The sequence below is a fragment of the Porcisia hertigi genome, chromosome 26 (genome assembly GCF_017918235.1).
Source record: "Porcisia hertigi strain C119 chromosome 26, whole genome shotgun sequence".
NCBI lineage: Eukaryota > Euglenozoa > Kinetoplastea > Trypanosomatida > Trypanosomatidae > Porcisia > Porcisia hertigi.
The window spans coordinates 449,837-464,073 of NC_090585.1; the positions used below are offsets into that span (position 1 = coordinate 449,837).

The window sequence follows — 14,237 nt, forward strand, 5'->3', positions numbered from 1 at the left end:
TCGTACCAGAATGAAAAGCATAAGGAGGAAGGAAAGGAAGAAAGGAAAAAATCGAAGTCAGAATGACAATGCTGAGCTGGACGTTGCCCGCCACTGTCCCCGCATACCTTCTTCTTGATCATTTGTATTTATGGGGGGTTACGGCTTTCTTTTTTTTGTGTGTGTGTAGGGTGGAGGGGGGGAGGGGTTGCCGCTGCATTCAGGATTCCCTGTGGTGTGATGGTCACCCCACTGTTTTGGTATGCGCCTACGCGGTTTGGGGAGGGCCTGGCTGGATAGGATTATGATTTCATACGGAACACGGCAAATGGGTGGGAGGGGGGACGTGGAGGTGGCGGTGTGCATATGCAGTTGTTTGATCCGTCACACAGATGTCTGCCTATTCAGCGGCCAAACGGGTGCGCCCTGCGGGGTACATCGTAACTGCGTGTGTACGTCGTGTGCCCCTCCCCCCCCTCCCCCACCACCACCACCATCATCACCACCCCGACCTCACAGCCTTCATTTGTCGCGTTTAATAGTGTGGTTGTGCGGATCGTTAATTACACATTTGTGTCTGCGTGTGTGTGTGTGTGTTTGTATTTTTTCGTATTGCCTCTTCTCTTTAATCGGTGTGGGGATCTTTTGTCGGTACGGACCGCACACAAACAAATAAGCGTACACATACACGCACACGCCTACACGTTTAACTGCCGCATGCACTTGGGGACAAAGATAACGCGAGTATCCGTAACTGATCAGCGAAAAGAGATGAACCTGTGAAATGGCCTATGCGTATGCACGCGTCTGTGCAGGGAGCCTGATGGCAAGCACAAGCTTAGGCCTACACAAACCCTTTAGTGAAAGCGCTGTGTGTAGTGGTTGAACCTTTCACTTTGACACGCCGCACCTATGTTTACTCTTCGCCGACAAAGAGGGGTCCTGCTGCTGTTGTTGTTGTGTGTTGCATAGCAAAGGTGGTTGCATCAAAGGAGAGGAAAGGCTATGTTCACACACGCAAAGGTCATTGCAACGTATATGCCGGGTCCGTCAAACCTTCTCTCTTCATTCGCATCTATTATTTATCCACCTCCGTGCGTCACGGCTTGTGGAAGCACATAACAGCTCTACAAAAAAAAAAAAAGCACACACACACGCACAGACAGCCACACACACACACACACACACGTATACGCCGGGGCACCTAAAATCATAAACTCCGTGGTGCGATCGAGTGAGTGAGTGAGTGAGCCTGTGTGAGCAACTACCGGGCGAAGGCAACACCAAAATGTACACGCGAACGACCCCGTTAATGCGGGGGCTCTTCTCCAGGAAGCAGGACATGCAGTCCATGGTGGAGGGCCACTTCTGGAGTCTCACCCGGTACCGAATTCTGCCGCGGTTTCTCGGGCTCGACTTCGCTGGCAATGTCATCTTCTTTCCAGCTCACCGCAAACAAAGCTTTGGCGGATGGACTGCCGTCACACTAGGCGCCCCAGGTAGCCAAAGCTCAGCCTTCCTCAGCTCTGATATGAGCGCTGTGAACGTGCTTGAGGACGGCTACCCGATGCACTACAAGGCGAGCCGCAAGTTGCAGACCTTCGTAGCACAGGAGCGCCAGCGCTGGCAGAAGAAGCAGTCAGAGGCGGCGGCGGCGGCGGCGAAGAAGGCGGCTGAGAGCCAGGCAGCTGCGGGCGCGACGGAGCCTGCAAAAAACGACCCTAGCTTTAATGTCGAGATCCCGGCAGAACACGTGGTGAGTTACGGCGACGACCAGCAGTTCCGTGATTTGCTCGCCATCAAGTGCTCGCAGCCACGCTTCTACACGAGTCAGTTGCGTGTGAGCAACTTGGCCACCATCACGTACAAATGCCTCTACTTTTACCTCTGGGCCGTTTTCGTGTCGCTCGTGGTGCAGGGCTATCTGATGTTCCGCGCCTGGGTGAACCCGCCGGCGCGGGAGGGGCTCAAGAACATTGAGGAGCACGTTTTGCACATTCCGCGGCTCCTCTTCTCGGGATGCGTGTATGGGCTTGTGTGGCTCGTGCGCACCGCACAGCCAGTGATCGACCCCGTTGTACATTTCTTGACAGAAAACTTCCCTCAGGTGAACTGGGGCGCTGCCTCTGCTGAGAACCTTGCAAGCCGTGCACAAAACCTTGCCGACGACGCGCACCCAAAGGCAAAGGAGCGCAGGCAGAGAGAGATGCAGCTCCAGCTGCAAACCGAAGCAGCGCGCCGCACCTGGTGGGCACGTGTCTTGATGGTGCTGCTCGTCATCTTCTCCATCCTATGCGTTCTTTGAGCAACACACAGGGAACTAACGAGAGGAAGAGAAGCGGGGCGGTGTGGGGGAGGGGGGGGGTAGCGGGGCGGAGGAGCTATGGTGAAAGAAAACAGGCCTACGATTGACTCGATGAGGTGCTACGTTGCATCTCCCACCCACCCACCCACCCCCACACACACACATGCACACTTATACCTGCTGATACACACACACAGGAACACACGAGCACACGCTATTCTCCGAGACGGTGGTTGTTGAGGTGTTATCAGCTTTTTGTGGGGGGTGTCTGTGTGTGTGTTCCATGTGCCCTTAGTATCGCGGAGAGTTTTTGTAGCAGTTTTCTTTGTTGTTGTTGTTGAAGGGAAGGGGGGGGAGGTAGCGGCGAAGCGGAGGATGACGGTTGGACTTCTAGCCCCCTTCCCCCACACAGGCAGACGCCACACCTTCCCCTCCTCCTCCTCAGGGTACGTCTGTCGTTAAGGTTGGCCAGTACGCCCATGTGTGCTTTGCGCTTCCACACAACTTTGTGTGTCCGCTGTACTCTCTCTCTCTGACTGGAGAAGGCGGAGGGGGGGGAGGGCGTCTGGTGCGGCTACCGCCTTCCCCCCCTCTTTTTGTGTGCGCGTTCTCGCTGGTGCCGAGGACGGGACAACACCGATCGGTCTGACTAATTTATAAACCGTTTTTTTTGGGGGGAGTCGTTTGTAGTGTTGACAGTATTATCGGGCACGGGCGCCTCGGTGAGGAAGGGGGTGTCTCTGTGTATGTGTGTGTGTGTATGTGTATTCTCCGAATAACAGCTGGAGGTTCGCATCGTTCTTCATCCCCTCCCCCCAAAGATCCATTTCTTAGGATGAATGGATGCTCTTGATTCCGTAGCCATTGCTGACGCCTTACCCCCCCCCCGCTGTTTGGCCCTCCCTTCGTCTGCCTCCGCGCATTGAGCCCTCCTCGTTCTGTTCCTCCTCTCCCCCTCCCCTTCCTTTACGCTGAGACGAAACCCCCACACGGGCATACACACACTTTTTTATGATTAACTGTCGTGCTGATGCTTCTATGCTCTTTTTTTGTTTCCTCACCCTCCTCTCCCTGTGTGTGACATTGAGGGGGAAGAGGAGGAGGAGGGGGAGGCGTGTTGTGACACCACCACTCCCTTCTTGCGTCGTCATCGTCGTAATACCACAAGGCGAGGTACGTTTTTTTTTTTGCGTACGCGTACATGTTTGTGTGTGTGTGTGTGTACATATATATATATATATGCATGTTTTTTCCCCTCCTCCTCGCCGGTGCTACTTTGTCTGCCTGTGTAAGTAAAGTGTGGTGGGCTCGCGGTAGCCTGTAGATGTCTATGTGTGGTTTTCTGACGAAGAGCCGTCTGCACGCACGCACACAGACACACGCGCGCCCCAATCAGCTAAACAGCATTCGCTCATATTAAACTGGGAGTGCGGGCAGGCCTGAGGGGGGGGGTGCCATGAGCACGTAACGCTCATGGTCTCCATCTTGAAAGGCGGCAGCTGTGTGTAAGTGGTGTTATTGGCGTTGACGTGTGTGTATCTTCACCTAGACTCCGGCCATTACAGCTTCTTGCTAGTATTGCATATGTTTTCCCCGTCAAAACAACCTAGTCGGCGCAAGTTTTCCTCTCCCTTTCGCCTTCCTCTGCCCACCCACCTACCCACCGCTACATCCATGTGATTCTGCTCTCGATGCAGCCCTTAACCACGCCCCCCCTTGTCAAGGCGTATGCGTCTTGTTCGCTTCCATCGACGATGTAATAAGGCACCCACGCGCATGGACTCATCCGATGCCAAGACGGAACACACACACACACCTCGCTCTCTTCCCTGTACCGTTCTGCTATTCTCCCCCCTCCACCCTCTCCAATATGTAAAACCTTTTCCCTCTCAACTGAATACACACATACACACACACGAAAAAGAAATCTCCAGTTAAATTAGAAAGGGGGCAAAGATTGACGTCGTGGACACGTCACCCAACCTAATCCACCCCCACCCCCTCGACCACGCCTACACGCTCATATATCCACGCACGCACATGCATACACACAACCTCGTTTGACGCCATCCTACACCTTCTTTCTTTGTATCACCCACATCTGCGATGAAGTACTGCACGACCCTTTATCATACAGCATGGGCAGTCGCCGCCGCTGTCCCGAAGAACTACAGCAACACCCCGTACAAAAAGAAGGATGAGGCTGCCGATGCCGGAACAAGGCAACACCTAAAGCCGATGTTGGTAAATCCGAGCCCCCACCACAGCACGCGCTGCCCAGGCTCTCCCCTCAAAATCGCCCCTCTCTCGGCACAAATGCCAGTCCCCTGCGCCGCCTCAGGCAACGGATCCACCTTCATTGATCCCAGCTCCTCAACAGTCGCCACGAGCTTCAACAACAACACACAAATTAAGTCCTTCCGCCAGCGTGTCTGCACCGCCACGGATGTGTCCATGCGGCCGCTGCTGTTGCTACTCGATGACGCATGGGTGCTAAATGGCGTGGCCGCCAAGGCCGGCATCCTTGGCCCAGCGGCGCCCACCACGGCGAGAGTCAACTCAAAGTACGGCGATGTGCTGGAGCGTCTGTCATGCCGCTGGGCAGCGAAATTCTATGGAAAAGTGACGTTCGGCCCACGTAACTACCCGTACCCGTCCTCGCGTTGGCTGGCTCGCCGATTCCAAATGAAAAAACATCGCATCCTCAAGCGCTTCCGCTTTCGCCGCTACAAACTCGCAGCCGTGGCGAATTTGCCTTTTGCGAAAATGATACGCGTCGGCATGTTGCCCGAACTCAAGAGCAGCAAGACCAAGAAGGGTGACACGGTGGATATGGGGCTGTCCTCGCAGCTTGTCACCGCGGCGCGGTCATCGGCTGGTGCAACCAAGACCAAGGGCAAGCGCACGCGTCCAAAGTCGAAATACCAAGTGTAAACCTGAGCCCCCACGGGCAACTGTATGATGTGTGTGTGTGTGCGTGTGTAGGGTGTAGGGTGTGTGTGATGAGCGCTTGCCCACTCCTACGCAGATGGGTGTACGACCGTCATCCACGGCTTTGTGGCGGCGTTAGGGCCAAACCGCGCGAAGAGGCACAACCGCCTCCAACCAGAAGTGAATTGACACCCTTTTTTTTTCTCTCCGGCTTTCCGCGTTTCTTCGTGTGTTCCCTCCCTCCCCCTCTCCTCACTCGGTAAATCACACACATGCATACTGCAACACAAAGCTTTTGAAAAGACATCACCACCACTACCACCAACAGCTGAGAGCAGTCGCTGCATTCACTTATTCCCGCTTCTATAAGGGTGCGTGAGGAAGCTGTGGTGTGCCATTTCCAGGCATGTCATCGCCGTCTCGACCGCGCCTGCGCCCGGTGGAGTGGCTGACTCAGGTTGAAGAGTCTACAGAAGAAGAACGCCGCCGACCAACCCCACGCGAGGCATAATGACCGCCACCACACTTTTGTGTCCGCACTGCAACTTCACCTGCGCACCCCTTTCTGTGACGTTTCACAATTCTTGTTCGAAGACCCTCTATCCAATCCCCTAAACACTGTGCTAGCTTTGGTCGCTCAGTTTTGTATATTTGTGTGTGTGTGTGTGTGTGTGGCTCTTTCTAAACCGTGGGAGGGAGAGAAGAAGAGAGAAGGCTGCGATGTCTGCAACACACGCACACGCTCCGTTTCCCTCGATTATGCCAACTCAATACCGAAACCTACGATGATTGCGCAAACTGTTGTTTGCCTCTCTGCCCGATGGCCGGCAGCGCTGGTGGCGGTCTCTCGCAGTGTAACCGACTCGGACGCATGGTTTCGTGGCTGGGGGGTCTTCTTTGACGAACTGCGGCTGCAAGAAAAGCCACGCAAAGGCGGTTGTGACAATACAAGCAATATAATGTTTGACACCGTGCCGACGCCGCTACTTCGATCCATCGCACAGCATTGGGTCGATAAAGCACTCCTTTCGGTGACCTCCGCCCGTCTTGCCGAGGTGTACACGCCTGTGCACGCGAATGCCTCGAACAAAATGTGCGACACTTCACATCAACCGCTGTCATCTTCGGTATCGCCACTGGCGTCGTCAGCTGAGCTAGAGTTGCTGCTGGCTACCTGGAGCGCACACATGTTTCTCTCTGTACTTCACGCACCGCATCAGACATCAGTCGACCCATCCTCGAATTCACTTGGGGGGCGAAAGTGTCCAGTACCCGCCACGGTCAGCGAAGCGCTGGCTGCCTGCTTGGAAAGGGATATCATTCCTGTTCTCAGCTACCTGACTGCATTTGGAAGATCTCCGGCGGTCACAGCTGTGTCGCACCAACATCATCACTTGACATCTCCAATGCGTGCTTTACGACACGCGCTGGTGCTGCTTCTGACCAGCTTCGTTGCGACGTGGTGTGAGGGACCTCAAAATGAAACCGCACCGTGTCGGAGTGCGATCAGATTGACTAAACAGGAACACTCTCTGGCACTGGAGCTCTGTCGCAGCATTGCCGCGCTCGGTGGCCTTGAGAGGACGGCGGAGGGTGTCGTGAGAGAAAAATGCCGAGGCGATGCCAGTGGAGAAGCCCCAACGTGTGACACTGGTGCGGATACTGAAGGCCTGCGCACAACCTCGTTGGACGCGCTAACAGGGGCCCAGCTAACGCTTGCCCAGGCTGCTCTTTCAGAAATGCTGAACCCTGACGACTGCAGCGGCGGCAGCGCGGCGAGCAACCCTTTTCACCTGGTTGACTCTGAGGCGAATGATGGGCCTCTCTGGAGGGCATGCGAAGCCTGGATGGGGGGTGCGGCCCCGCCATCTTCGCCCTTCGCCGGCATCACCAAGGCGCACAAGAAAGAGGAATTGAGTGGCGACATTCTTGAACGCATGAATAGTCAACTCAATGCAATCGCCCGCCGAGCCCTGTGAGGGTCACAGCTACGGGGTTAACCCCCCCCCCCTTCAATGGAACTGCAGATGCACCTCTATGCTGTTGTTGTTCGCTTTTTTTTTTCGTTGTTCTGTGCACTCACTTCCTCGGAGGTGACTTGTGAAAGAGATACAAAAAAAAGGAAAGAGGTGGTAGTGTGGAGTAAAAAGAGAGCGGCATTGTTCAGGCAGACGCCCTCTCGCCTCCCCACCCCCTTTCCCTCGACTCATGGGAGACCCCTCCGGCTCCTCGACACCCTCTCCTGTCCCCTAAACTACTGTGTTTGCCTATCTGCGCGAATCCTCCATCATCTCTATCATCTCTATCATATGTACATGCTATGCCCCTCATAGGGACCGCCACGTTGCCCGAGCACACGCACTCGTCTCCATCGCTTCACTGTTACGCGCAGGGGATTCTACTCAGACACGCACACATAGAAACGCTTTTCCTTTCACTCCTGCTCACTCTTTGCCCCTCTTCACCCTAGCCCCTCCAGCCAGACGAGGGGTACGTGGAACGATCTCATCAAGGAGGTGTGGGGGGAGAGGGGGTGAGTGGACGTACCACGTATGAGCACATATTGAGAAGTTGGTGGAACAAGTGAGAGACCTCTCTTTACAGTGACAGGTGACTCGAAGCAGACGAGACTGAAGGAATAAAGACAAAAAAAAAAACGGAGCGCCGTCTTCTCTCCGGGGGGCCACACGCGGTTGAATTTTTTTTCGTCGGCTTTTGAGAGGAGAGGAGGAGGAGGAGTTTTTCCAAACGTAAAAAGGACGGCAGGACAGAAGCAACGGCAGCGGCAACAACAGTGTGCGTACCAACGGCTTACCTGTTTTGTGAGGGCTCTGTCACTCTACACGGCAGGATACACCACTTCTCTCCAATTTGCGTGTCTGGCTGGTAGAAGCGACTTGGGCGTACAGGACGTCAAACCGTTGCCGCCACCGAAGCCTTTTGCCCACTGAGCCACCCTCTTTCCCCCCTCCCTCCCTCTCTATCCCGCTCGCTCACCCCCCCCCGGCTTTTCTTGTCCTTTTTTTTCCTGTAAAGTCGACCAGGGATTCTCTCAGCGTCTGCACCTGCGCACCGTTTCAACCGCTTCCCTCGCGGCGGATGTGGCGGCGGCTGTCTGGAGCTCTTCAAGTGACGTTCTTGTTTTCGTGGTTGTCTTTTTTTTTCTCTCCTGGGGGTTGAAGAAGGCTTCGTTTTTTTTTTTTGTAGGTGCGGGGTCTACGTGTTTCCTCTCAGCCGGTTTCTAAACCGATAGATAAGGTACACGCCCCACTACCATCACCACCGCCACACACACACACACACACGGAAGAAGACGCAACGCACATCGCCTCAAGAACCAATGGAAGTGACGACGCTACTGCGGCTGAACAGGGGTGGCGCAATAGGCCACCCGACGCTACGACGTCTGCAGTCAGCAAGGCGGATGGCCGTGACGAGCGCAAAAGGCGCTGCAAATGGTGGAAAGGGGAAAAAAGTTGCTGCGCATGGGGTGCACAACCGTCAAGGCCCGCCCAAGCTGTCTTTAGCGGACTTCCACCCTGCCATCGCTCGAACATGGATCGCAGCGGCGTCGAACAAGATGCTCCAGCCACAGCACGTCACCCCTGGTAGCCGCAAGCTCGCCTGGTGGATTTGTCCGTCTTGCCACCACCAGCACAACAAACGCATCGACTTGCACCTCGCCGCCGGCGGTGCGTGTCCAAAGTGCAACGCGAAGCCCACATTGACCGCCAATGCATCCGCGAGGAAGGATGCATCGGGTTTCCGCAATTCAAGCGATATTCCCTCCCCATCAACGAAGAAGAAACACGCATCCGCCTCACTGACGCAGGACCTTGTGCCTGCGGCGTCTGTACTTCGACATCGCTGCCGCCCTAACTCCACGCTCAGCAGCATCGCGGCTGAGAACGCAAACCTGCTTAGCAAGAGCGTGGCCGATGGTCAATATCTACGCCTGCAGGAGACGCGCAACCTACTGCCAATGCTAGCAAAGAGTCTTGATAAGGAGCGTCATAAAATTGCACCTGATGAAGTGCTCTATGTGTCGCCGAAGCTGGATGGCATCCGCTGCGTAGCGGCGTACCGATCAGACACAAAGCAGGTACTCTTTTTCAGTCGCTCTGGCACGCTCTTCGAGTGCTGCGACCACGCCATCGAGCCGGCGCTGCGGCATCTTTTCGAGAAGGACCCGACACTCGTACTTGATGGCGAGCTGTACAACGACTCAATCAACCTGTCGCAGCTTAGCGCCGTCTGTACAAGAGCAGGAAAAAGATCTCGGGCCTCCCCCGCAGCGGCATTGTGTGGGGCAGACCCAGCCTCGGCTTTCCGCAACGCCCTCCTCGCCGCTGCATCCGGGAAGAAGAAGCGAGGTTCTGCCTCGGCTGCTGCCAGCGCTGTGGCGCAGCAGGATGCGCCGGTTTTGATTCGCTTCGAGCAGTTGACATCAGCGATTCGAACGACCCGTCAGTGGCTCACCCCTGAGGTTGCGGCTTTGCAGCGTCAGCTGCAGTACCACGTCTTCGACGTTCTTTACAGTCGTGAGCTCCCCTACGGGTGTGGGTCGGCCGTCCCCTTTAGCGCCCGCTACAGCGTTCTGGAGCGACTGCTAGAATCTGCGACAGCGTACAACCTAGCACACATTCCCAAGTACAATCCACTAGTGCTACGGCGCGTGCCGAGCTTTTCATGTAACATCGATGCCGTGGACACGGTGCTGCAAGCAGCGATGGCAGTCGGCTACGAGGGCATCATGATCCGCCGTGACTGCAAGGGCGACACGAGGGCTACCGTCCCTAACAGCAACACAAAGGTGGAGTCGGCAGCGAGGAAGCTCAAACAAAGAGCTTCATCCAGGCCAATCAAAGCCGCGGCAGGTGCCGCGAAAGCGGACAGCGACGGTGGATACGGCTATGGACAGCGCAGTAGTACGTTGCTAAAGTACAAAGTGATGCAAGACGCGGAGTACGTCATCGTTGGTGCCTTGGAAGGCTCCGGCAAGTGGAAGGGATTCCTCGGCTCTTTCATATGTGCGACACCAGACAAGAAGCACCGCTTTACGGTCACACCGGCGAGCACCGATGCCGACAAGCGACGCATGTGGCAGTCGTGGAGGACGGCGTACAAGGGAAAGGCTCTGACGGTGCAGTACCAGGAAATCACCCCCGATGGAGTACCGCGATTCCCTGTCGGCAAGTGTGTTCGCGGCGCGGCCGAAGGGTACGATTGGATTTAGCCGTTTTTGACAGCGATGGCGAGTGGGTGGGTGTGGGGGGGGGGAGGCGGGAGGGTGTTGGAGGCAAGGGAAGTGCACGACATGATGTAGAGAATCCCCTGCACTTACTCTTCCTTCTCCTGTCGAGTGGGTGGGCACACACACACACACACAAAGTGGTGTCCTGATGCGCATTCCAACAAGTGATGCCCGCCTCCGACCTCCTTCAATGGAAATCCACCTCACAGCTCATGGTGCGCACTGGTTCTATAAGTCCTCTCCCCTTTGGCTCGCAACCCCTCCAAAGCCACAGGGAGCCTCTCGAGACTTTGTGGATGCATGTTGCCAGAAGTACATCGGGTCCTATTATCTCTTTTCCATTATTGTCATTCACGCTGTCACGGCTCTCCACCCTGGACAGCTTCACGCCACCCTCCTCTTTTTACCTCAACCATAGAGACCCTGTCCCCTTCCATCTTCACCCCCTCAGAACATGCAGTTGTACACGCACACAGACATACATATATTATATACATATTTATACACACACACATACATGCTACCCCTCTGACCCCTCCTCCCCCCCCCCATATTTCTGTTTATACATGCCAGTTTCACGTGTGGGGGCGCCACTTCTTTTCACTCCCCTCCCCACCCACTCACCCACGTAACCGCACGGATCTCCGCCGTCCCCCCTCTCCTCTCTTCCTCACTGTGGACCGGAGGGAGCTCCTCCGCAGTGAATTTCTCAATTCAGAGGAAGAAGAGGAGGGGGAGGACCGCAGTGGCGAGGGAAAAGAGAGCGGCGTGTGTCTGTGGGCGGGGCGGGGGGCGAGAGAGAGAGAGGAGAGAAAAGAAAGGAGTCAAAAGGAAGGCATCACACGTGTGGCGTCGTTGCGGGTGTGCACGCGTCAATGCGGGTGTGTATATATTTCTTTATACTGTGTGTTTGGCATTTTTTTTTTACCTTCCTCCCCCCCTCTGTTTGTAAAGGCCTTTGGCTCATCTCTCTGTACTGACATTCTCATGTCCCCATTGACACTTTTTTCCTCTTGTATTACGCCTCGTGATTCGCATTCTCCAACACAGAGACACACTCTACTCTAGTTCCACCGCGTGTTGCTCTGACCGGGCCGGTGTTCTTTTTTCCCCCGCTTGGGCTGTGATTGGGCATCCCTCACACCTTTTTGTGGCACCCCTCTTCCTCCTCCTCTCCCCCTTGCCCACTCTCAGACGATGGACCCACTGTGTGTCAATATGAAGCCCTGTACCAATGGACGCACTACCCCCTCTCTCCTCGCCTCTACTCGTTCCTCGTGTCTCTCTCCTCCTTGGCTTCCCATGTACACACCCACTTTGGTATTGTAGGTTTTTTTTTTGCGTTCGCCGACTACCGCAGTCGTCTCTGCCGCCGGTGCTGCAGAGTGTGATCACTACCACCACACAGCCCCTCCCTCCCCCCCCTCCCCTCCCTCCCTCCTCACGCACAAATACATACGGGGTCCTTTATACACACATATACATATATTTATGTTATATGTATATATACATTCATAGACCTTTTTCTCCAGCTCAGTCAAAGCATAGACCTCCCCCACCACGCACACGCGCAGAGCCTTTTGAAAAAAAGTGACGGACACATATCCAGTTGGTCCTTACACTCGTGCACGCATAGAGAAACACGAATACTCGGACACGCTGACCCCCCCCTCTCCACACGCACACATACACATATACACACACACAACGCAATCAACCTCTAGAAGCAACGTGTGATGCCGTATTAGGGCTATTCAGACAACACGACAAGGCAACCACCATCAGCATAAAACGCATACACACACACACATATATATATATATATATCCCTAGAGAAGAAAAAAGCTACACTACACGCTCACTGAGTAATCATGCTTCGAGGGCCTGTTGTGCGGCTGAGGGCGCCAGCAGATGTGAAACGGCTCTTTGGTGCTAGCGGGCGCCGCACAGCGGTGCAGCAGAACGTCTACAATCAGCTCAAAGCAACCACTATTCAGGAGGCGTTCCCTCACATTGCCGCCTGCTGGGTGGGGCCGTGCTGGGGCACTGTTATGCAGACACCGAGCAACGTGTCGCCCGTGTGCACGAAAATGGCCGTATGGCGCTGCTCTTGCTGCTTGCAGGAGTTTGAGATGGCCGTGGCGCGATTTATCGACGACGGTGGGGTATGCCCACATTGTCACAATCCGCAGAAAAAACTTGACACAGTGACGGTACGCAACGCTGAGGGGGAACTGATGGTGAAAAAACCCGGCTACGTGAAGGCGCCGCGCATGATTCACTCAAACTACCGTAGCGTTCTATTTACAAACCCAGAATGGGAGTCGCTGAACATCCAGCCGATGCTTGCGCAACGTTGGGAGCTTGTTGCGGATGAGCTCACCAAGGGCAGCGATGGTGGGACCGGTGTCAGCGGCGGTGGCACCAACTCCGAGATGAACTTGCTCCTTGCCTCCCCAAAGATCGACGGCATTCGGTGCATGATTGGCTATAACAAGAGGCGCCAAGAAGTGCAGTTTTTCTCTCGCGGTGGCATTCTTCTCGAGTGTTGCCACGGCCTCGTGCAGCAGTTGCTGCCGCTCTTTGAGGAGGACCCGACGCTCATGCTCGACGGCGAGCTCTTTGCGCCGGAATGCAGCTTTGAGCAGCTCAACGGGCTCGTGCGTCGACTGAACAAGAAGTCAGACCCAGCCATCATGGAAGCGCAGCTACGCCTTCTGGAATACTTCGCGTTCGACATCATGTACAGTGCGCAACTCTCTTCTACCCAGGCCCCTTTCGATGAGCGATATCGGTTGCTCAAAAAGTTGATCCCCGTGTGCGGCGCCAAGCGGATTAGCAACTACATGCACGATGAGACGAAGAAGAAGGTGATCCGCGCGAAGCAGGGCGACGCCGCCGGTGGCGTGACCACAGCAGCCGACGGCCAGGCAGTGAAGATTTATCACGTTCCCGCGGCTCAGGTCCACCCAAGCGAAATGGAAGACGTGCTAAACGAGGCGTGTTCGCAGGGTTTTGAGGGTGTCATGATCCGCCTCCCCGAGTTCCCCTATGAGCACGGCAAGCGCAGTTTTGGACTGCTGAAGTACAAGCAGATGCACGACGCGGAGTTTAAGATTGTCGGCTTCGTGCCCGGTGAGGGAAAGTTCAAGAACGGCCTTGGCGCCTTCATCTGTGAGACCAAGGATGGTCATCGCTTTAGCACGCCACCCAAGGTTTCCTGGAAGCGCCGCATTGAGTTGTGGGGGGAACGCAAGGAGTACCTGGGCAAGTACTTGACGGTGCAGTACCAAGAGCTCTCCTCGCAGAACGTACCGCGCTTCCCCATCGCCAAGGCCCTTCGTGGTGGTGAGGATAAAAAAGAGTGGCTGTGAAAAAAAAACAAAAAGAGGGAGGCGGCGTACATAGCCCCCCCCCCTCCTCTTTCCTCTTTCCCTCCCCCAAAAAAAAAACACGCACAGAGAAATAAATATGAATATATATATATATATTTGATGCGAGGTGGCGATTGTGATCGAAGGGCAAATATGCGATGAGCGCAGCGACTCTGTATGGATAGCGAACACAGCCGATGTGTTCTGCCTCCTCCCGATTTTCTTATCCCCTCTTGCGTGTGCGTGTCTCCGTTTGTCGCGAGAAACGCTTGGTTGCTGCACGTGCGCTGCCGGCTGCTGTGGCCCCGAAACCCAGACTGACCCGTTTCTTTTTTTTATCCACCTGCATCTCTTCGGCTGTTTTGTCAAAAGCGATTTCCCTTTTTTTTTTCGA

At 55.1% G+C, this 14,237-nt stretch overlaps 5 protein-coding genes across 5 annotated transcripts; all 5 read left to right on the top strand.

Annotated features, from left to right (window-relative positions):
• Positions 1–1,267: 1,267 nt before the first annotated feature.
• JKF63_04158 (uncharacterized protein) lies at positions 1,268–2,284 on the top strand (the record flags this gene model as incomplete). The annotated part of the gene is made up of 1 exon (XM_067900151.1): positions 1,268–2,284. The coding sequence occupies one exon, from the start codon at positions 1,268–1,270 to the stop codon at positions 2,282–2,284; it is 1,017 nt and encodes a 338-aa protein (XP_067756335.1).
• A 2,106-nt stretch (positions 2,285–4,390) lies between these two features.
• Positions 4,391–5,218, top strand: JKF63_04159 (uncharacterized protein; the record flags this gene model as incomplete). Its single annotated transcript, XM_067900152.1, has 1 exon — positions 4,391–5,218. The coding sequence occupies one exon, from the start codon at positions 4,391–4,393 to the stop codon at positions 5,216–5,218; it is 828 nt and encodes a 275-aa protein (XP_067756336.1).
• A 782-nt stretch (positions 5,219–6,000) lies between these two features.
• Positions 6,001–7,194, top strand: JKF63_04160 (uncharacterized protein; the record flags this gene model as incomplete). Its single annotated transcript, XM_067900153.1, has 1 exon — positions 6,001–7,194. One exon carries the CDS (start codon positions 6,001–6,003, stop codon positions 7,192–7,194), a length of 1,194 nt encoding a protein of 397 aa, XP_067756337.1.
• A 1,361-nt stretch (positions 7,195–8,555) lies between these two features.
• JKF63_04161 (uncharacterized protein) lies at positions 8,556–10,451 on the top strand (the record flags this gene model as incomplete). Its single annotated transcript, XM_067900154.1, has 1 exon — positions 8,556–10,451. The coding sequence occupies one exon, from the start codon at positions 8,556–8,558 to the stop codon at positions 10,449–10,451; it is 1,896 nt and encodes a 631-aa protein (XP_067756338.1).
• Positions 10,452–12,340: 1,889 nt separating this feature from the next.
• On the top strand, positions 12,341–13,843 carry JKF63_04162 (uncharacterized protein; the record flags this gene model as incomplete). The annotated part of the gene is made up of 1 exon (XM_067900155.1): positions 12,341–13,843. The coding sequence occupies one exon, from the start codon at positions 12,341–12,343 to the stop codon at positions 13,841–13,843; it is 1,503 nt and encodes a 500-aa protein (XP_067756339.1).
• Between the last annotated feature and the right edge of the window lie 394 nt (positions 13,844–14,237).